Below are 24416 nucleotides of genomic sequence, written 5' to 3' on the forward strand. Positions count from 1 at the left end.
ATCTTGCAGGTAGGTAAATAACTAGAGGCCATCAATACAAGATAATCGCTGAGAAAGTCAACTGGAATTTCAGAAGAAACCACTTCATCCAACGAGTAGTAAGAGTGAAGAAGTGATTGGCATCGAATAGTATAGAAGGAACGCTTACATGCATTTGAGGGAGATGGGGATAGAGGGTTACGATGGTAGATTTGGTTGGGCCTGACACCTTTGACTTATGACCTCCAGATGCTATTCTATGTAATGCTCATTTGATGTAACTTGTGAAGGAGCATTTATACATAAATGAAAGCAGAAAAGATACAAAATAAACATCTGAAAGTTAAAAGAATAGTAAATTTGTGTTCTGGGTAGAAACACGGTTAGTGTTGCATTGCGAAAGAGCAAATATAATAAATAACACAATATCAGTACAAGCCTGGATTTAACTGCAAAGCTCAAAGTGAACTGCAGAAACAGAATTCAATTTTTTGCAGAGACTATCTGGGCCCTTTAATCTAAACATTAACTTTAACAGTGTTAAATCTTAGCTGGCTCTTCCATTTTTATTACATTCAAACTTGCGCTCCTCCAATCTTCAGCTGTTGACTGATCCGTCACCTTTCTAATGTTTCCTGATGAATACGATTGCACATTACCTTGCAATTATCTTTTTTTAAATAAATTTAGTGTACCCAATTCATTTTTTCCAATTAAGGGGCAATTTATCGTGGCCAATCCACCTAACCTGCACATCATAGATTATCATCATCATAGAATTTACAGTACAGAAGGAGGCCATTCGGCCCAGCGAGTCTGCACCGGCTCTTGGAAAGAGCACCCTACCCAAGGTCAACACCTCCACCCTATCCCCATGACCCAGTAACCCCACCCAGTAACCCCACCCAACACGAAGGGCAATTTTGGACACTAAGGGCAATTTATCATGGCCAATTCACCTAACCTGCACATCTTTGGACTGTGGGAGGAAACCGGAGCACCCGGAGGAAACCCACGCACACACGGGGAGGATGTGCAGACTCCGCACAGACAGTGACCCAAGCCGGAATCGAACCTGGGACCCAGGAGCTGTGAAGCAATTGTGCTATCCACAATGCTACCGTGCTGCCCGTTGTAAAATCTTTGGGTTGTGGGGACGAAACCTCCGCAAACACGGGGGAGAATGTGCAAACTCCACACGGACAGTGACCCAGAGCCGGGATCGAACCTGGGACCTCGGCGCCGTGCAATTATCTTTTATAATAATCTTTATTAGTGTCACAAGTAGGCCCACATTAGCACTGCAATGAAGATACTGTGAAAATCCCCTGGACGCCACATTCTGGCGCCTGTTTGGGTACACAGAGGGAGAATTCAGAATGTTCAATTCACCTAACAAGCACATCTTTCGGGACTTGTGGGTGGAAACCGGAGCACTCGGAGGAAACCCACGTAGACACGGGGAGAACTTGCAGACTCCAGTTAAACAACAAGACTGACAATTGTGCTTCTCTGTAGTCTTGATTACTATTGACCAAGCAACCTTCACCTACTCTTCTCACCCATTTTTGTTTTTCACAATCCAAAAAATTTATCTTGCCTCATTTCCCTATTTAATTGCTAAATGCGAAGCGATTCAGTACTCTTGATTTGTCATTCAAATTTTCAGCTGTGGCAATTGTTTCCATTTTATGCTTAATCATTAATTCAATTTCTACCAATTTTTAAAGAATAATTATACTTTTTAAAAATAAATTTAGAGTACCCAATTCATTTTTATTTCCAATTAAGGGGCAATTTAGTGTGGCAAATCTGCCTAGCTTGCACATCTTTGGGTTGTGGGGACAAAACCCACGCAAACACGGGGAGAATGTGCAAACTCCACACAGACAGTGACCCAGAGCCGGGATTGAACCCGGGACCTCGGCACCGTGAGGTCGCAGCGCTAACCCACTGTGCCACCGTGCTGCCCTAAGAATAATTATACTTTATGAAGAAATGGCACCTTATGATTAATCTACAGACGTAATAGTGTTATACATAATTAGATGAATCACATCTAATTTCTGTACATAATCACCATCACTGGTTTACATTTCAATTTTTAAAATTTATTTTCAGGATGTGGGTAAAGCTGGCATATCTATATTTATCACCCATCCTTGGTTGCTCTGAGGTGAAGGTGATGGATCATTAAAATTAGGACATTTTGAGAAGACATGAACAGTCAATCATGTAATGAGAGTCTGGAGTCACGTGTAAGCCTAACTTTCTTTTCCCTGACGGACATCAGTGAATCAGTTTGGCTTTTATGATAATCCATCAAACCTTTTACAGTCATAGAAAAGTCACGGCTCAGAAGGAGACCATTCAGCCCATCATGTCCGTGCCAGTTGAAAATACTCGCTGCCCATTCTAATCCCTTCCTCTAGTACCCATTCCATAGCCTTTCGGGTTACAGCACTTCAGGTGCAGATGCAAGTACCTTTTGATTGAGTTGAGGGTTTGTACCTCAACCACCAATCCAAGCAGCAAATTCCAGAACCGATCACCCAATAGATTGGTTTTTCCCAATATCCCCTCTAATCCTTCTCCTAAATACCTTAAATCTGTGCCCCCTTGTAATTGATCTCTCTGAGAGAGGAAACAAGTCTTTGTCTCTACTCTATCTAGGCCCCTCATAATTTTGTACACTTGAAATGAAATGAAAATGAAAATCGCTTATTGTCACAAGTAGGCTTCAAATTAAGTTACTGTGAAAAGCCCCTAGTTGCCACATTCCGGCGCCTGTTCGGGGAGGCTGTTACGGGAGTCAAGTAATCCCTCAGCTTTCTCTGTTCTAAGAAAAACAACCCTAGCTATCTAATCTTTCCTCATAGCTGCAATTTTCCAGCCCTGGCAACATTCTTGCCAATCCTCCGTACTCTCTCCAGAGCAATTATGTCCTTCCTGTAATGTGATGACCAGAACTCTCTGCAAAACTCCAGCTGTGGCCTAACCAACGTTTTATACAGTTCCATCATTACACCTCCGCCTTTCCATTCTATACCTCACCCAATGAAGAAAAGCATTCCAATACACCTTCTTTACCACCTTATCAACCTGTTTTGCCACTTTCAGAGACCCTGTGGTCATGCACTCCCAGGTCTCTCACTTCAATAATAATAATCTTTCAATAACAATCTTTAACATACTGTTAGGTGATTTGGACATTCTGAATTCTCCCTCTGTGTACCTGAACAGGTGCCGGACTGTGGCGACTAGGCGCTTTTCACTGTAACCTCATTGCAGTGTAAGCCTACTTATGACAATAAAGATCATTGACATCTTATCAAACAGCTTGAAATGTTCACCGCTTCAAATTCTATCTAGAACTCAGTAAATGAACTGCACTCAAGACAGGAAGTTAGTTGGCACAATCCTTTACACCCATGGTGATTTGGTATATTATATATACTATACACGTCATATACTGTACCTTGCAGTCCATCTCAGCTACTTTTCGTTTAGTTTCATTTAACTGAGTGAGCAGCCCCTTATTCTGGGCGTTGAGATATAGCACCTTCTCGCGTAGGCCATTGCATTCCTTTTCTGCTCGACATCGCTGGTTACCGCTAATTTGGTTCTGATAAGTTAACAGATAAACAAAACGAGAATTAGAAACTGCAACTTCAAATTCACATCAACTTTTCTGATAGCAATGTTTTGAATTCCCCTTCCTCGTGTTTTATGAACATGGAGAACTAAATTTTCAGGAAGACTGCTGTTAACGTAAGATATTTACATCCCATTTCCCCACATATGTCACTTGTTTATGATGCCTTTTCACAATCCTTCCATCTGGGAGAAAAACATTTTTATAACTCTTGTCATTGAAACTCTGTCAAAGCCAATGGCCCAGATTTGGCAGTCTTTGGTGAAAGAACGGCACTCACCGTCCACCTCAAAAAAAAGTTCCCCACAATGTTTTAGCTGACTCTAGAGCGCAGATTTCCTCTTTTCTGTCATCAGTTTGAATTCAGCGCCCTCAGCAGGGAATCTGTGGCATCTGTGAACAGGGCAAGCAGCAGGGAGGCTGATCAAACAATCAGACTGACGAATCCTCTCAGACAGTAAAGCAGGGAATAAAAAAGGGAAATATAAATTACATTTAAACAATTGCACAGAGAGCAAAATAAAATTTGGGGCATTCACACTGGATTAAGGGGAAAACTTAAAATAGAAAAACAAACTTAATTTAAAAAAAAAAAATTTAAAGTACCCAATTCGCTTTTCTCCAATTAAGGGGCAATTTTAGCGTGGCTGATCCACTTACCCTGCACATCTTTGGGTTGTGGGGGTGAGACCCACGCAGACACAGGGAGAACGTGCAAACTCCGCACCGACAGTGACCCGTGGCCGGGATCGAATCAGAGTCCTCAGCGCCGTGAGGCAGCAGGGCACCACCGTGCTGCCCAAACTTAATTCTTTTAATATTATTTTTATATTTCTGCTACGTAATTTGAGGGACTGTTATGAATACCTATCTCCAAGAATTACCTTTTAAAAAACGGGAAAGGCATTGAATTATTTGGACATTTTCTTGCGAACTGACCTGGTTCTTTTTTAAAAAATGGTTATCAGTTCGCTTCAGTCTGTGAGGAAACTGCCTTTTCAAGAAGTCACATGACTTGAGCTAAATGACCAGAAAGGCACCCGAGGAGATAAGAATTATTTGTTTATTTGAACTTTTAGTTACTGGAGAGAAAAAGAACAAATCCTTACAAATGTGAGGTAATGCATTTTGGAAGGTCTAATGCAGGGAGGGAATATACAGTGAATGGTAGAATCCTCAAGAGTATTGACAGTCAGAGAGATCTAGGTGTCCAGGCCCACAGGTCACTGAAAGGGGCAACACAGGTGGAGAAGGTAGTCAAGAAGGCATACGGCATGCTTGCCTTCATTGGCCAGGGCATCGAGTATAAAAATTGGCAAGTCATGTTGCAGTTGTATAGAACCTTAGTTAGGCCACACTTGGAGTATAGTGTTCAATTCTGGTTGCCACACTACCAGAAGGATGTGGAGGCTTTCGAGAGGGTGCAGAAGAGATTTACCAGAATGTTGCCTGGTATGGAGGGCATTAGCTATGAGGAGAAGGTGAATAAACTCGGTTTATTCTCACTGGAACGATGGAGGTTGAGGGGCGTCTACAAGGGCGTTGATAGAGGTCTACAAAATTATGAGGGGCATAGACAGAGTGGATAGTCAGATGCTTTTTCCCAGGGTAGAGGGGTCAATTGAAACTCTGTCAAAGCCAATGGCCCAGATTTGGCAGTCGTTGGGGCATAGGTTTAAGGTGCAAGGGGCAAGGTTTAGAGGAGATGTACGAGGCAAGGAGATGTAGAGGGTAGTGGGTGCCTGGAACTCGCTGCCGGAGGAGGTGGTGGAAGCAGGGACGATAGTGACGTTTAAGGGGTGTCTTGACAAATACATGAATAGGATGGGAATAGAGGGATACAGACCCCGGAAGTGTAGATTTTAGTTTAGACGGGCAGCATCGTCGGCGCAGGCATGGTGGGCCGAAGGACCTGTTCCTGTGCTGTACTTTTGTTTGTTCTTTCAGATGTCCTGGTGATTTACTGGAAACTACCCGACTGAGAGGAGTTGCTGTTTTGAACTAGGTTTGGATCCAGTTTTTGAAATAAACCGTTAAGGAGAAGGTTGTCCAAATCACTCTCTCCCTGCCTTGTCTGAAATTCAGTGTAGTTATTAGTATCCAGCTATAGATACTCAGTACAACTCATTTGTATTTGGAAACCTGAGAAGCAGACATGAAAGAGAGATCCCACAGACTGATTCCGCTCTGTTCTCTTCCACACTAAAGTTCCTTTGGAAAAAACTACCAGACAACTACTGGGATGAGCAATTCACCTTCACACGTAGAAACACCAGGCTAATCAATACCCTCCGAACCTTATACTTTTTCATAAAGTTTTCCCATTGGCCAAAAGGCGTTTTTCCTTACATGCCAATCTGAGCAAAAATGCTCTTTGTTTTGTTTTTTGTGTAAATTTTGTTTTATAATGAATCAATTGTTCTGACTTTATTGAAAGAAGCCTGGTCAAAGTTACTTTTATTCTGGTTCTAACAATAGCAAAAGGAAACAATTGGCCATTTTGTTGAATGAATTAAACATTATGGCGCACTCCTCCCATTCCAGTGTAACACGCCACATTTTTCATAGTCCAAGAGATTGGCCAGCAATAATTTTGACTTGCTACACCCTGAAGAATTCACTTACACCTGACTGAGCAAGTTTTAAGATCTTCAGTAATATTTAGTGCGACCAATGTGCAGTTAATTAATGTTCACACCTGAATAGTGATTTCAGCGCAGATTCAACTGACAAAGACTGCAAGACTCCGCCCTGAGAAGGAATAGGATATCCCAGGCAATAACCTTTCTGGATTTACTGAAGTACACATGTACATACAATGATGCTGCTGTGAGTTTCACCCAATAATAATGATGGTCTCACCATTATTCAAGCAGCAAAACCAGAGCCAATGGGAATTGCACTTTATATGAGAGATAGTGTTCCATCAATGGTTCTTCAAGTATTCTCCTGCATTTGTTTTCAAAAGTCATTTCCTTTCCCCACCCCAAGGTAGGCAGATGATCCATTTGAAAGTAAATGCTAGTGCGGCCATCTCCATAGGCAAAAGCATGCTTAAACCAACTTCCCACTATCCTGCAAAGCCTCCATCATTTTGCACATACAAGACTTCTGGTCATTCAAATTGTATATTCAATCCCATAATCTCTGTTGGACAAATATAGTGTTCATGAATAGTTACTTTAAAATACTCAAGGAAGTCTATTTGAATTCATTCTTGCTACTACAGCCCTTTTGGTCCTCCATCCTTTTCAATTGTGTTAAACAAAGAGAGAGTTAAAATACTGGACCCTGCATCAGACTGTATCCAGTTATCCCACCATTACAATGGTGATTCGATTAGAAGTAATTTACTCATAGGCTAGTAAACTGAAATACAAATTATTGGACTGCCTACCATGCTTTGTGCAAATGCTTTTTTACATTGTGGTGTTTATTAAATGTTGAATTAATGTTGTTTAACAATAATAAAATCAACAAAATCGATCAGTATTACAAATCATACACTTATCCAAATAGCGATGTTTCCTGAACCACCTACACAAATAGAACCCAATCAGAAACATCCTGTTAAATGAGCACCGAGTTGCTGAACTGGTTGATGCAGGAGTTTTATTTTTGATTATAACATGCTTCAGAAACTCCATTTTCGCCTTATATTACAAAAAAGTACCTTCAGGTGCATGTGTCAAGTTCCACTGCAAGGCAAAGCTCAACAGTATTTCCTGTGGTAACTGGTACAGAATCTTAATAACTAAAGACATCTGCACAGAGATTGGCAGGAAGCAACTGCACATTGCATCAGATATATTGCAGCAAAAACACCGGAAGTGATCACCTAATCCAACAATTATACTCATCTCAAGTCTCTTTGAATCTTGAAGGTATTTTCTCTAATGTAATAAGCAGTTCAGTGGCATAGCATACCACGAGCTGTGGTATTGGAATGATGAAATTGGAGTTCAAACAAATTTCCCAAATGGCAACTTGCCATCATGGCGTGACAACTAGGTTGAAGGAAAACAGGCACAGGAAGACCAGGAAACAAGTCATGGTCATGCACATTTCAGTCTGTGAGTTACCTGTCTACCCACCTCTCATGGCATCACCCAACGACAGAAAAATAACAAAATTGGAAATAAAATTAGTTTGCAGAAAACATTCTGACTGAAGTTAAACCTGTATGACAAACTCTACTTCATGAAAAAAAAGCCAGCAGCAGCCGTTTATACCTGTGTTTCAAGTTCCAACATCCTTTGCTTGACTTCTTTCAGTTCAGCCTGTGTTTCAGCTCCTCTGAGGCGCACGGTCATCAGTTCGTCCTGGAGCTCACTTACAGCATTCCTCCGTGGTGAATCTTTCCACCTGCTCGTAGTTCTAGCCAAATGACGCTGAGACAATTCGAGAATGGGATTAAATTTCCATAATTTTTTTATGGTCAAACAAATCAATTTAAGTGATTTTACAACTGAATAAATCATTCTGGCATGTCCTAGTCTATGCATTCAGAAAGACCCTAAAGCCCTCCAGCCTGCAATTATAGCATAAAGCTTGTTAAATGATTCTTGGGTTTTCTCCTTCATCAAATGATACAGCGCAGTAGAGGCCCTTCAGCCCATCGACTCTGCATTGACACATAAAAAACACCTAACCGGTCTACCTAATCCCATTTGCCAGCGCTTGGCCCACAGTCTTGAATGTTATGAAGTGCAAAGTACTCATCCAGGTACTTTTTAAAGGATGTGAAGCAACCCACCTTTACCACCCTCCAAGACAGTGCATTCCAGACCATCACCACCCTCTGGGTAACAAATGTTTCCTCAAATCCCCCTTAAACCTCCGGCCCCTCACCTTGAACTCGTGTCCCCTTGTAAATGACCCTTCAACTAAGGGAAACAGCTGTGCCATATCCATCTTGTACATCTCATAATCTTGTACATCTCAATCAGGTCAGTCTTCTCTGCTCCAGCGAAAACAATCCAAGCCTATCTAACCTCTCTTCTTACATTCCATCCCCAGCAACATCCTGGTGAATCGCCTCTGCACTCCCTCCAGTGCAATCCTATAATGTGGCGACCAGAATTGCACACAGTACTCCAGCTGTGGTCTCAACAAAGTTCTATACAACACCAACGTAGCCTCCCTTCTTTTGTAATCTATGCCTCAATTGATAAAGGCAAGTGTCCCATATGCCTTTTCACCACTCTATTAACCTGCCCTTATGCCTTCAGAGATCTCTCGACAGATATTCCAAGGTCCCTTTGTTCCTCGGAACTCCCCAATGTCAGGCCATTCATTGAATACTTCCTTGTCACATTACTCCTTCCAAAGTGTATCCCCTCACACTTTCAGGGTGTAATTCCATCTGCCACATTTGACCATCCCCTCCATATCTTCCTGTAGCCCATGACACTCAGCCTCACTGTTAACCACCTGGCCAATCTTGTGTCATCCGCAAACTTACTGATCTTACCCCCACATAGCCACCCCCACATAGCCATCTATGTTGCTTATATAAATGACGAATAATAGGGGACCGAGCACAGGTCCCTGTGGTACCCCACTGGACTGGCTTCCAGTCACTAAAGCAGCCGTTTGTCATCACCCTCTGTCTCCTACAGCTAAGCCAATTCTGAATCCACCTTATCAAGTTACCCTGTATCCCATGTTCATTTGCCTTCTTTATAAGTTTCCCATGTGGGACCTTGTCAAAGACTTTGCTGAAATCCATGCCAACTACATCAACTACACTACCCTCATCTATACACCTGGCCACATGTTCAAAAATTCAATCAAATTTGTTAGGCATGATCTCCCTCTAGCAAAGCCATGTTGACTATCCCTGATCAAACTTTGCCTCTACAAGAGAAGATAGATTCCCTCCTTCTGAATTTTCTCCAATAGTTTCCCTACCACTGACGTGAGACTTACTGGGCTGTAGTTCCTTGGCTTATCTCTACAACTTTCTTAAATAATGAAACCACATTAGCTGTTCTCCAGTCCTCTGGCACCTTCCCCCGGCCAGAGAGGAATTAAAAATTTGTGTCAGAGCTCCTGCAATCTCCTCCCTTGCCTCCCACATCATCCTGGGACACAATTCATCTGGACCTGGAGACTTGTCCATTTTCAAGCCTGCCAGCACCTCCAATACCTTGCCACTCTCTATGAAAATTTGCTCAAGAACCTCACAGTCTCTCTCCCGGAGTTCCATACCTAAATCTTCATTCTCTTGGATGAAGACAGATGTGAAGTATTTGTTCTACCGATGTCCTCTGGCTCCACCCAGAGATTTCCACCTTGGGCCCTACTTTTTCCGTGGTTATCCTCTTCCCATTGATATATTTCTAGAATATCTTGAGATTTTCACTACTTTTACCAGCCAGAGCTTCTCATATCCCCTCTCTGCTCTCCTAATTGCTTCCTTGAGCTCCATTCTGCACCTTCTGTACTTCACTAAGGCCTCAGTTGATATAGTCCCCTTGCACTTGCTAAAAGCCTCTCTTTTCCTTCTCATCATATCCTGAATATCTCTGATCATCCATGGCTCTCTGGGCGTGTTACTTCTTCCTCTTGCCCTATAGGGAATATCTTAGGCCTGTATCTTCCCCATTTCCTTTTTAAATGCCCCCCTCTCCCCCACTGCTCTTCCGTAGATTTCCCCATAATTAACTCTTTCCAGTCTACCTTGGCAGACAGATCCTGCCTTATTTTGCTAAAATCCGCTCTTACCCCAATCCAAACCTTTTTTTTCCACCATGTCTATTTCTTTGTCTATAACAATCTTAAATTGTACTATGGTAGCTATCACCAAAATCCTCCCCCACCAATACATCAACCACCTGTCTGGTTTCATTCCCTAGAATTAGGTCCAGCACTGCACTGTCCCTTGTTGGACCCTCTACATATTGAGCGAAAATGTTCTCCTGCATATATTTTAAGAACTCGATGACAATTAATGTTGAGAAATTGAAATCACCTAATATAATCACCCTATTATTATTTTTGCACACACCTGTGAATTGCGTACATTTATGCTCCTCAATTTCCCACCGACTGTCTGGGGATCACTATGCTATTGTATTGATCAGTGTGAAGAATATAAAAACTGTATATCAGCACTAAATTTGCCTTCCTTTTCCTAGTTAAAACCCATGTTCAGTTGTCCTACTCAATTTAACTTGATGCAGTTTTCCAGATTTTTAATTTTATGTATATATATATATATATATATGTATATATATATATATATATATATTTTAAATTATCTCCCAGACGCCTCCTTTTAATACTAAACATCCAAGTTTCTCCTTCAGACACTGTGGGCTGGAGTGACTTTGTACCTGTAGGAATATGGGACAAAGGTGGGTATATGGAGTTAGGTCGCAGATCAGCCATAATGTAATTGAATTGTAGAACAGTCTTAAGGGGATAAATGACCTACTCTTGTTCCTACTCGCTTCACTATTTGTTGTACTAAGATAGAACATTTGTGACTGACAATATTCGACAGTACTCAGGATGTGGTTTGATCAGAGCACATGGCAGCTTGGTAGGACTTTCTCTGACTTTCATTCTTCTGCTTCAACTACAAAGTTAACCAACCTATTAACTTTCTTGAATACTTGTCTACATTGTTCGACACACTCTGTGTCCGAACAATGTAGAATCACCTGCCAAGATGCTTAGGTTCTGCTGAACCATAATGAGATATTGTAGATGATCTTTGAGTGAATGATGGCAGGGTGTTTTCTTTTTGTGAGAGAGGGAACAAAATTACGCTGAGTAGAATTCGAAAATTACAACTTGGAATAACTGTTTGTGAACAAATCACAGCATCATATATAATTCAAATGATTATTTAAATAGCGATATCCTAAAGTGTCCGTCAGTCAATAATATTTTCTTCGGATTAAATTATAAACTAAGCAAACTCCAGCTGTTTATAACAGCACCTTAAACTAAATTGCTGCCTTGAGATCACTATATGCCGTCACTACCTCTCAATACAAATTTTGGAATTGGCTTTACAGGATAATCACTGCTTTTTTGTTTGGCTTGGCTGCAAATCTCATGATACCACAATTTTTCTTACGAACTCTGAAAAAACTAAAATATTTACCAGAACATTTATTTCCTAATGCTTTGATTTTATGCATTTAAATCTTCCCATTATTTCAATATTTGTCAATCAGATGTGCAGCCTCAAAATGAAGTACATCTGGGAACTCAATGTAATGTTTTAGAAAGTGTAAACTATGTTAAATAACAATACATGTTATTTCTTAATCTATCATTTTTCCTAATGGTTCAGTAGATAATTTTGGTCCCATACTAAGCAATTCAGACCAGTATGCCCTGGGTTAGTCAGCTAATCTCAGCTGGGTAAAACTGTGTTGCTAAAGTAGTCGCCAGTACTCGTCAGCTAGGGAGAGTCAGAAAGAAGTCAGAGATCTCTATTGACATTTCCATCCAGTGAGCCCTTATGGAAAATGTTTGAGAGTTGACCTTGGGTTCCAACAGATTTGGGTTTAACTGTAATGTCTTCCATCACTAACTAATCTGTCAACAATCAATCATATATGCAGAATGGTCACTTAGACGAGGTACACTGACAAGCCACACCCCACCAACAGAAATGCATTCAGGAAAGGGAGAAATTTCCAAAAAAGAATATTAAGCTATTCATTCTTCTCCATTTCATATATCACATATTTCCAACATTTTAGCAGGTGAAATTTCAATGGTTATGCAAAATATTTGTATTTACTACATCTTAACACATGTAAAATCTACAATATTTTAATGCAAAGGGGAAAATAATAATAATAATAATAATAATAATAATAATAATAATAATAATAATAATAATAATAATAATCGCTTATTGTCACAAGTAGGCTTCAATGAAGCTACTGTGAAAAGCCCCTAGTCGCCACATTCCGGCACCTGTTCGGGGAGGCTGTTACGGGAATTGAACCCGTGCTGCTGGCCTTGTTCTGCATTACAAGCCAGCTGTTTAGCCCACTGTGCTAAACCAGCCCCTATTAGGATGCATTGTGTAATAATTATAAGGAATTCTAGAGTTCAGTTTCTTATGCCTGGGAGTTACTGAAGTAGTCATCTATCCCAGCATCTTCATCTGAAAAACGTAGGATATTCCACTTGCATCTCAGGCTAAAATCAACTGATTCAGAACATTTTACTTCAAGTGGAACAGAAACAACTTCAAGATCCACAGGTATCGTTACCCATCTGAACGATAACAATGGCAACCATTTTACAAAGCCAGTAATTTACTGCTGTCTTTCTGTGACAGCAGGAACCATTCTGCATTCCTTCAGATAGTCTTTTGAGCAGTCGGGAGTGGGGATGGGGTAAAAGGAACGTTCTCCCTGATCTGCATGTGACGTGTCAGTATTAAATGACATGGAAAGTAGAGTTGGGTCCAATTCGATTGCTACAGGCAGTGCCAAAGACAGTAATAACTTAACTTCAGCATCAATTGCAAACTTTCAAAAGCTCATGCTTTCCAAAACATATGCATGTGCATATTGGCCACTACTTTATGATAAAAGTAACATAAAAATGTAGATAAATTGTATATAATCTCATCATATATGGTATCAGCTAAATAGTATGATGGTATTCTGGTGAATAATAAATAATCCATCAGTTTGGTCTGATACCTCTTGCACACCAAACACCATTCTTTCTTGTCCTGTCATTAAGATCCATAATGTGGCCTATTAGACAAACATCAAAAGCTCAGGGGCCAAATTTTATCAAGCACACAAACATTTGATTTTCAACTTTGGCTACTTGGTAATTCAGTTCACATTTACTACAATGTATAGCCAGCCATATGAAATCCTCAGTTAACCAAACAGTATCCTCACTGCCACCTATTGAACTAAAAATGCAATATCAGCAAAAGTGTGAGAATTGATGAACTCTTCAACTTTCATTCTTAAACATAAAGTAGCTGACTGAAACTATAACCACCACAGGCCCAGATAAATTCCGTTAATTTTATTGGGGGACTTCAAAAATCTCAAGCTCACATCTAAATGGAGTATCATAAAATAAGTTCATTTTGGAAATATAAAGGAATTCGCATACTGTCATTTTACTCTCATATTTGTTCTTGGGACCTGGCCAACACTGCCCAGTTCATTGCCTATCACTACTTTCCCAGTGAGTATTGTGCAAAAATGTGGTCTACTGTTAACAGGTTCAGGAGCGGCCAGGGCTTCTGCTTGGCCAATTCCACACATGGGGCATTAATGCCAGCCCACTGTGTCTGTGGGAGACAACAAACTATGCACCACATCAGAGAAGAATGTCCAAGCCACAGACTCAGTGGAGGCCTATCCACAATCAACACAGCAGGACCAGAAGAAACTGCTTGGCATTTGCTAAATAAATAAAATAGCGAGTATTAAAAGTCATCACATTAGGTGGGACTGGAGTTACGTGCCTTTCAGATCAATAGGGGTGGCAGATCCCTTCCCTAAAGTGCCTTAGTGAACCAGTTGACTGGTTTAGGAAATCCTCCCAGAGAAAGTGTGGTTTAAGACCTTCCAGAGAAACCTCAGGCAAGGTTTTTGTTGGCAGACAAATCCAAGGGGAATAAAGAGAACAACAACAGGGACTCTTTATTCCATTCACTGACCTGACCTTCTGACTCAGTAACTTTTGAGGCTCTGTGAATTTTGCTCCAAAGATCTGATGTCCAAGAAACTTGATTAGAATCCTGCAATTGCTTCATGATGACATGACTGCAACTGTCCTAAGTGGAAGATCTGAAACAGGCACGTTCAAGGTCTGAAACCGAGGTCAGGTAGAAGGCTGTGTGATAGCTCCCATACTATTTACAACCTAACTGAGAGCGGCTGTTCACCTCAAAGATCAACCTCTTTCTGGTGTCAGTATTAAATAGCATCCAAGCAGAAAGCTCCAACCTCAATTGCCTCAATGCCAAAACTAAACTGACCACCATAAACATTCATCTAGTTTGTGCATCACTGTTTGTGCACTGGCTGTGCAGAGTCTGCACGTTCTCCCCATGTCTGCGTGGGTTTCTTCCGGGTGCTCCGGTTTCCTCCCACAAGTCCCAAAAAGACGTGCTGTTACGTGAATTGGATATTCTGAATTCTCCATCAGTGTGCCCAAACAGGCGCCAGAGTGTGACGACTAGGGGATTTTCACAGTAACTTCATTGCAGTGTTAAACCTACTTGTGACAATAATAAAGATTAGTAAATTATGATGTTGCTGCCCACCCTGCACCAGATTTGCAAGCCGCTCTCGACTTCTTCAATTCTGTATATAAGAAACTCAGCCCGTCCTCAAAAATGGCCGAAACAAAACTCATATCAACCCACATCCGGTCAGCCAAAGATTCTACCTCCCATACATGTTACTTCTCCCAAAAGGCCACCAGTGACAAGATGATCCAGGTCACGAGATCAGCCACGCCAGCTCAAGTGTTCTACAAACTACAGCAACGGGCATTTGACAAAAGACCTCCACAAGTCAACAAAAGTCCTGGTGTACAGAACAGCTGTCGTCCCCACACTCCTGTACTCCAGTGAGACCTGCACAGAGAACTGCACAGCAAAATTCCGTCAGTAGTCATCTAGATTCCACGGGAGGACAGTTGAACAACTGCTAGTTGAAGTCAGCTCCACAAAAACTCAGGCAAAACTCCTACAAAATCAACTCTGACAGACTGGGCACACTGTCCAGATGGCCAAAACCATTTCCTCCGCCAGGTCCTCTTTTTCTTAACTCTCAATGCCAATGTTTCAGGGGAGGATAAAGAAAATTCTCCAATGACACACAATCTCTGCTTGGAGTGCAGCAGCAAAGATATTAATGACTTGGGGGAGCTTGCTACCTATTGTTCAAAATGGTGACAACTCGCCCATCAAATTGCATTACACTTCGAGTCACAACATCTTAACAATGAGACAGGGCAGCAGCAAAGGAGGAAAGAAAAATAAGAAAATCCTGCACTCTGGATGGGATGTCCTGCCCAAGCGTCCAAAGATATGCAGATCAAGAATCGGCTTGTTCATTCCCATGAACACCCATGGCCAGCTCAGTCTCTTAACCCGACATGGACATAAGCCTTGAATCGAGGGGATGTCACCACTGCCAACATCAATTTGATGACCAAAAGGCAGCAGTCATACTCAACTCTTCTGGTGATAGCCTATAGATTTGGTGGATCTTAGTTTCACAATTTTGTGGTGGTGCTTATCTCCGGATAGTACAGCACCTCAACCAATCAGACTACAAAAATGATCTGTTAGATGTTTTTCTAAAATAAATCATTTGTTATTAAAAATAAACTCCCGTTTTTCATTGTTCCTTCAGGCACCATCTGCCTTGCTGTGCCTTGAGGCAGAATATGAAAATAAATGTTTGGACTTCCGGTTGCGGCTATGCGGAGCTATTCGGCAGCTCCCGCAAAAACGGCTCTTTTCAGGGCCCCCAACGGCACTTGTTTCCCGGTGTGGGAAGGAGTCTATAACAATTCCCCGTCAGTATGTGGCTTCAACTAGGAGTGGGGCGACAAAAAAGGTGGTGGTCGACCCGAAGAAGGTGCGAGTGAAGACAAAATGGCGGCGGGCGGAGACCAGGCAACGTGGATGCAGTGGGCGGAGGAGCAGCAGGAGGGTATCCAGCGCTGTTTCAGAGAGATTAAAACGGACCTGCTAGAGCCGATGAAGGCTGCAGCATCCCAAACTTCACCCCCTTCCGATGGAGCACCGCCTTAGCCCGGTTGAAACCAGCCCTCCTCTTAGCCACCTCCGCACGATGAGCCCCATCCAGCTCCAGGGGCCTCGGGAAAGTTCCCGCGCCCATCAGCGAATTGAGCATTGTGCTCATATATGCCCCGGCATCGGGCCCCTCCACTCCTTCAGGGAGACCCAGAATCCGAAGATTCATCCTCCTCGACCTATTCTCCAGGTCCTCGAATTTTTCCGCCCACCTCTTGTGCAGCGCCTCGTGCGCCTCCACCTTCACCGCCAGGCCCAAGATCTCATCCCCGTTCTCCGAAGCTTTTTGCCGCACCTCCCGGATCGCCGCCCCTTGGGCCTTCTGGGTCAGCACAAGCTTCTCAATCGCCACCTTCATTGGCCCCAGCATTTCTGTCTTCAGCTCCTCAAAGCAGCGTTTAAGAAACTCCTGCTGCTCCTGCGACCACTGCGCCCATGCTGCTTGGTCTCCACCCGCCGCCATCTTGCTTTTCCTCCCACGCACTTTTTGCAGCGCCAGGATCACTTTTTTAGCCGCTCCACTCCTGGTCCAATCCATATAATGTCGGGGGGACCTTGCTGTCACCTTCCCACACTGGAAGCCGTCGAACAATTGCCGTTGGGCCCCTCTGAAGAGCCCAAAAGTCCTTTCCCAGCGGGAGCTGCCGAACGTGCGACCTACCTAGGCATAGCCACAACCGGAAGTCCAATACCATGAGTTTTAACTTTAACTGAAGAACCACCTTTAAAAAATACCTCCTGGAGACCTCCGGTTGTGGCTATGCAGAGCTAAGTCGCACATTCAGCGGCTCCCGCAAAAACGGACTTTTGGGCTCTTTTAAGGCCCCCAAGGGCACTTTTTCGACGTTTCCCGGTGTGGGAAGGAGATTATAACAACTCCCCGTCAGTATATGGCTTCTACTAGGAGGGGGGTGACTAAAAAGGTGGTGGTGGACCAGAAGAAGGGAGGGACGAAGGACAAAATGGCGGCGGGCGGAGACCAGGCAGCGTGGAGGCAGTGGGCGGAGGAGCAACAAGAGGGTATCCAGTGCTGCCTCAGAGAGATTAAAATGGACCTGTTAGAGCCGCTGAAGGCTTCTATTGATAAGCTGCTGGAGACACAGACGACCCAGGGGGTGGCGATCAGAGAGGCTCGACAAAAGATCTCAGACAATGAGGACGAGATCTTAGGCCTGGCGGTAAAGGTGGAGGCGCACGAGGCGCTCCACAAGAAATGGCAGGAGCGGTTCGAGGAGATGGAGAATCGGTCGAGGCGGAAGAATCTGCGGATTCTGGGCCTCCCGGAGGGGCTGGAGGGGCCGGACGTGGGGACCTATGTGGTCACCATGTTGAACTCGCTGATGGGAGCGGGGTCCTTCCAGGGGCCCCTGGAGCTGGAAGGGGCCCATAGAGTGCTGGCGAGGAGGCCCAAGGCTAACGAGCCTCCGAGGGCGGTGCTGGTGAGGTTCCATCGGTTCGTCGATCGGGAGTGTGCGCTCAGGTGGGCCAAGAAGGAGAGGAGCAGCAGGTGGGAGAACGTGGAGGTTCGGATATACCAGGACTGGAGTGCGGAGGTGGCGAAGAGGAGGGCAGGGTACAATCGAGCGAAGGCAGTGCTGCACAGGAAGGGGGTGAAGTTTGGCATGTTGCAGACGGCGCGACTGTGGGTTACCTACAAGGACCAGCACCATTATTTTGAGTCTCCGGAGGAGGCGTGGGCCTTTGTTCAGGCCAAGAAGTTGGACACAGATTGAGGGTCGGGATGGGCGATTGGGGACTGCGGTTGATATGTTATGTTTATTTTTGTTTCGATGGAGGGGCCTATGTATTGCTCCGGGTTTCTTTTTCTCTGTGTTATTCTCTTTTGGGTCGGTGAGGGTGGCAGGGGCGGGTTGGGCACTGTTTTGGTTGGGTTGGTCGGGGGGGGGGCTCTTGGCGGGGGGGGGGGCAGGTAAACGGAACAGGGGGGGTGGACGGCGGTGAGATGGGGCCCCGCAGGGGAGGGGGAGGCCCGAGTCAGGGGTGAGGGGACCGGGCCTGTAAAAGGAGCTGCGTCAGAGGTGGCGGGGCCTGGTAGGTGGAAAGCGCGGGCTTTTTCCCGCGCGAAGACTGGAGGGGGCGGGGGCGCGAGGGTTGTTTCCCACGCTTAGAGGATGAGGGGGAGAGCCTATGGATGGGGACGGGAGAGGAGAGTGTGCCACACAATAGGAGGAGTCGAAGGAGAGGCGGGAGTGGCCCGGGTCAGCAGGAGTCAGCTGACTTGCGGAAGTGCAATGGGGGGAGTAAATCAGCTAGGATGGGTCCTAGCCGGGGTGGGGGGTTGGCTGGGGGGGAATCGAGTTGCTGCTGCTATGGTCAAGGAGGAGCTGGAGCGAGGGGGGGGGGGTCGAGACGGGGGTTTGCCGCTGTGGGGAGCGGGGCGGGCATGTGTCTGGCCGAGGAGGGGGTCATGGCAAGACGGCGGGGGAGGGGGGGGGGGGGGGCGGGTAGCCCCCTGATCCGGCTGATAACCTGGAATGTAAGAGGACTGAATGGGCCGGTTAAGCGGGCCCGCGTGTTCGCGTACCTGAAGGGGCACAAGGCGGATGTCGTTATGCTTCAGGAGACACACCTGAAGGTGGCAGACCAGGTAAGATTGAGGAAAGGGTGGGTAGGTCAAGTGTTTCACTCGGGGCTGGATGCCAAAAATCGAGGGGTGGCGATCTTGGTGGGAAAGAAGGTGTTATTCGAGGCGTCGAGCATTGTGGCAGATAATGGCGGTAGGTACATAATGGTAAGTGGTAAGTTGCAGGGAGAGAGGGTGGTACTGGTCAATGTGTTTGCCCCGAACTGGGACGATGCAGGTTTTATGTGGCGTATGTTGGGTCGGATCCCAGACTTGGAATGGGGGGCCTGATAATGGGGGGAGACTTTAACACGGTGCTGGATCCGGCACTGGATCGCTCCAGGTCTAGGACGGGTAGGAAGCCGGCGGCGGCTAGAGTGCTGAGGGGGCCTATGGACCAGATGGGAGGGGTGGACCCTTGGACATTTGCAAAGCCGGGGGCTCGAAAATTTTCATTCTTCTCACATGTCCATAGGGCTTATTCCCGAATCGACTTTTTCATTTTGAGTACGGCGCTGATAGCAAGAGTAGAGGATACTGAATATTCGGCAATAGCCATTTCGGACCACGCCCCGCATTGAGTGGACTTGGAGATGGGGGAGGAGAGGGACCAGCGCCCGCTGTGGCGCTTGGAGGTGGGGCTGCTGGCGGACGAGGAGGTGAGCGAGCGGGTCCGAGGAAGTATAGAGAGGTACTTGGAGACCAACAACAACGGGGAGGTCCGAGTGGGGATGGTATGGGAGGCACTGAAGGCAGTGGTGAAGGGAGAGCTGATCGCCATTAGGGCCCACAAGGAGCGGAAGGAGCGGGGGAGAGAGGGAGAGGCTGGTGGGGGAGATGGTGAGGGTAGACAGGAGGTATGCGGAGGAGCCCGAGGAAGGATTGTTGAGTAAGAGGCGTAGCCACCAGGCCGATTTCGGCCTGGTGATCACCAGGAAGGAGGAGGTGCAGTGGGGGAAGGCCCAGGGGGCGATTTATGAGTATGGGGAAAATGCAAGCCGGATGCTGGCGCATCAGCTTCGGAATCGGGACACAGCTAGGGAGATCAGGGGAGTTAAGGACAGGGGAGGGAGTGTGGTGCGGAGTGGGGTCGGCATCAATGGGGTCTTCAGGGACTTTTACGAGGAATTGTACCGATCCGAGCCCCCACGGGAGGAGGGAGGGATGGGCATCTTCCTGGACCAATTGAGGTTTCCAAAGGTGGCGGGATTGGGGGCCCCGATTGGGTTGGAGCAGCTGATCAAAGGGATAGGAAGCATGCAGGGGGGGAAGGCACCGAGGGGAATGCCAGAGGTAATGAGGATTCTTAGGGAATTCGGGGACTTTTCGGGGTACAAGCTCAACATGGGGAAGAGCGAGCTGTTCGTAGTTGATCCGGGGACCAGGAGAGGGGCATTGGCAAGCTCCCACTAAAAAAGGCGGACAAGAGCTTCAGGTATTTGGGGGTCCAGGTGGCCAGGAGCTGGGGGGCCCTGCATAGGCTTAATTTTACAAGGCTGGTGGAGCAAATGGAGGAGGAGTTCAAGAGATGGGATGCGTTGCCGCTGTCCTTGGCGGGTAGGGTGCAGTCAATCAAAATGACGGTTCTCCCAAGGTTTTTGTTCCTGTTCCAGTGCCTCCCCGTGTTTATCCCGAAGGCTTTTTTCAGGCGGGTTAACAGGAGTATAATGGGGTTTGTGTGGACCCCATTATACTCCTGTTGTGATCTCGGAAACTTACCAGGTGATGCAGGAGGAGGAGGAGGCCTCGGTGGTGGAGGTAAAAGGAAGTGGGAGAAGGATTGGGAGAGGAGATTGAGGAAGGGACGTGGGCAGATGCCCTAGGGAGGGTGAACTCTTCCTCATCGTGCGCGAGGCTCAGCCTCATACAGTTTAAGGTGCTGCACAGGGCACACATGACCGGAACAAGGATGAGCCGGTTTTATGGGGGTGAGGACAGGTGTGTTAGGTGCTCAGGGAGCCCGGCAAATCACACCCATATGTTCTGGGCATGCCCAGCGCTGGAGGAATTTTGGAAGGGCGTAGCGAGGACGGTGTCGAGGGCGGTAGGATCCATGGTCAAACCGGGCTGGTGGCTCGCAATATTTGGGGTGGCAGAGGAGGCGGGAATGCAGGAGGCGAAAGAGGCCGGAATTCTGGCCTTTGCATCCCTGGTAGCCCGGCGAAGGATTCTTCTTCAGTGGAAAGATGCGTGGAATCCTGGATCAGCGATATGGCAGGGTTCATTAAATTGGAGAGTGTGAAATTCGCCTTGAGAGGGTCGGTACAAGGGTTCTTTCGGCGGTGGCAACCGTTCTTAGACTTCCTGGCAGAACGATAGACATTGGTCAATGGCAGCAGCAGTTCGGAGGGGGGTGGGGGGGGTTTACTTTATTATTGTTTTTGTTATTTATACTGAAGGGTCTGAGGGGGTGTATATACCTGTTGTGTTAAGTCGGGGTGTTAATGTTAATTTATTATTTATGTCCATGGGGGGGGGGGGGGGGTTATGGGGGGTTGTTTTTCTGGACTGTGTTTTGTACTTCACCCTGTTGGGTTCTTTTTTTTCTCATTTTGTTATTGATATTTTATGAAAACCTTTAATAAAAAATAAAAAAATAAAAAAAATGAAAATAAATGTTTGAAAGCTACAGAGCTCTGTTCAGAGGAGGGGAAGCAAGTAACTTTTGAAGCTTCCAAACTCATTGTCACTCAGCGGGCTAGGCTTCGGTGATACAACTGTGCACACTTGGGAAACTCTAGTCTTTACCGTCAACCTACCCTGAAGCTTCTCGGACATCAGCAGGATGTCTTTTGAAAGGAAGTGCATATATTCCACATCAGAGAAAAGTAGATACCTCATCCAAATGGATTTCTTGCAAAGTGCATTAGGAAACCCAAAACATGATGCGGAGTCTTCACAAGTCAAACGCCATGATCAAAAAAAAAGGATGTCTCCTCAGCAAGACTTGGTAGGCTGCACAATCAGGGAAGACATCTTCCAGGAGTCAAAACTCGTCTTCACCGGACACGTACACCTTCACACTTTCCCAGCAAGGTTTACGTGATCAAGAATGTGAACGTGAGCCAATTTGTCCCTTTACCAGCATTTCAACTTCTACTCCAGATGAAATCAGCTAATGGGGGGGGGGGGGGGGAGAGAGAGAGAGAGAGAAGAGAAAGAGAATTCGACCCAAAATGATCTGCTCTGTATGTTTTAAAGTAGGCAGCACTTCCATTCCTTCTTCAAACTGCTGGAGTGTTTTCTAAATTAATTATTTCTGAACTTGATCAAAGATGTTTATTAATAAAATGCTCAAAAACAAAAATTCCATCTGCTCTTGGTTTCTGTCTATATTGTAATTGGCCTCGTAGGCATATGTTTAAGATGAATCTGCCCTTCACTAAAGTATGCTTTGCAAACATGTCCAGTCACAGAGCTCTCCAATGTCTTAACGCTAGTATTAATTGCTCCCTTGGCACATAGATCTGGAAGACAACTGTGCTTGTGCAAAAATCCAAATTTCTGTTGCTAAACGGTTCTTATTTTCCACTGAATAATATACATGCCTTTTGTTTTGGCAGCTGATCACATTCAGGTTATTCTCATAGCCCTCTTCCTCGTTCTGATAAAGTATCCCTACTGAAAACATTAAGCAGTCTTTTTTTAGATGATAGACTTCCTATATATTTCCATCATTAACAGTTGCTTTTTTTCGTTTATCAGCTTAGGATCAATAGTTTGAAGATATTTTAAAGTTTAGAAATGCTACACCCAAACTGGTACAGTGGGAAAGGAGTGAAATTTACCCTGCATATGTCCGCGAACCCATTGGATGCTCTTCACCCTAATCACCTTTTTGCCCAAATCATTCACAGGTCATTACAAATATAGTTACTTGACTGTAAACCTCTTTTGTGATGACCTGAAGATGTGAAAGATGCAATATCAAAGTAAATTAATTACTTTTTTGTGCTATTAATTTCCCAATGCTTGCTCTTGGCAGTAACATTCAGCATCATAGAGTTTTGTTCAGTCAGGAGACTAGAATGCTTTGCTTATTCAACGGTGTGTTACAATCCCAATTAGTGTTATAACTGGACGAGAAGCTCCCAGAAAAGAGCCCTGGCTCAAAAGAGCATAACTTTTACTTTTTGAAAAATAAAACAGAAGAACAGAGTCACAGGGCCACTAATTCATTTTAGCAACAAGAAAAATAATTACTAAACATGAAAAATGTGGATTATAATACAATACTCCTTCACTCCCCCTTAGCTTAACAATTACACACAGATTTTAAGATTGACACGGATTGCAAAGTACATCTTGAATTGAAGTGGTCTCATTAACACACACAGTCCCTTTTAAGCACACAAGATGACTGTGGTAAGATACATTCCTCTCTGAACCCAAGCGAATATCTGTGGATTTCTCCTCAAAATGCTCACAGATGATTCTTATACTGTGAGCCACCTTGACTCCCTGAACTCTGGCTTCCACACAACTGATTTTAAATTCCACTTTCAAAAGTCACACTTGCAAATCTTTTAAATTATGTTTTGCCTCCATCAAGGTTTTACTTTCAGGTTTTACACCTCTCCCTTCAGGTTTCGTTTGCCTCAAGGTTTTTGCACAAACTCCAGCCACCGATTTCCACAATTATTTCAAATAATATCTCCCAAACTGTAGTAATTTCTCACAAACTTTAGCACTGCTGTAGGTCTCTTTCTGGCCTCTCATGATTCAATGCCTTTTCAACTCTGTGACTTTACTGAACAGTAATCTGGTCTAGTTCCCAGCTTCTTCTGTTCCATTAACTCCAGACTTCTTAGAAACTTCTCTTTATTTATCTGGTTTCCTCAAATAGCTGGACTTTAGATTTCCAGCATCTGTTTCCTTAACCATTACCCCATGTATGCTTTGTCTTGTGACAAGGCTGACAGTGATGTTCCCTCTTTAGCCTTCTAAACAACTGCTTCTAGCAGAGCTGTGAGAGCTGCCTTCTCTCTCACCCACTACCTCCAACTGCCATCAAATTAGATAAAACTAAAACGTAAAAGCTTCACTGCCTTACAAGGGCACAGTTGCTAAGAAACCACTGCTGGTTTATTTAGTCATAATACCGTAGCCCTCTGTAAGCACAATAGAATCACAGTTAGAATTGAACACACAAATACTTTTGTCCAGCATGAATCTAATTATAGGTCCGACCCTTCCAGGCACAGAAACATTAAATTAAACCCACTTATTTCTAATGTTTACCAATCCAGATATAAGTCCCTTAAAACTACCTTTATTTTCCTAACACCGGTCCCTTTGAAAGAAATAAATCTTCATTACACTGGTGTTACAACCACTTTACACAAATGTGACATGATAAATATCTAACCACGTAAATTATATCATACAATTACAGTTTTCTTAATTTGCAA

The 24416-nt window shown here is 44.6% G+C and overlaps 1 protein-coding gene across 8 annotated transcripts in view; it reads right to left on the reverse strand.

The window, feature by feature from the left end:
* The window catches only part of evi5a (ecotropic viral integration site 5a), a 374711-nt gene that overhangs the window by 181995 nt on the left and 168300 nt on the right, over positions 1-24416 (reverse strand). For all 8 annotated transcript variants that reach the window (XM_072510489.1, XM_072510492.1, XM_072510487.1 and 5 more), the window contains 2 exons: positions 7867-8025; positions 3458-3604 (listed from right to left, as the gene is read on the reverse strand). In XM_072510489.1, coding sequence (XP_072366590.1) covers positions 3458-3604; positions 7867-8025 — 306 coding nt within the window. The remainder of the gene's footprint in view (positions 1-3457; positions 3605-7866; positions 8026-24416) is intronic.

This window comes from Scyliorhinus torazame, chromosome 7, assembly GCF_047496885.1.
Source record: "Scyliorhinus torazame isolate Kashiwa2021f chromosome 7, sScyTor2.1, whole genome shotgun sequence".
Classification (NCBI taxonomy): domain Eukaryota; kingdom Metazoa; phylum Chordata; class Chondrichthyes; order Carcharhiniformes; family Scyliorhinidae; genus Scyliorhinus; species Scyliorhinus torazame.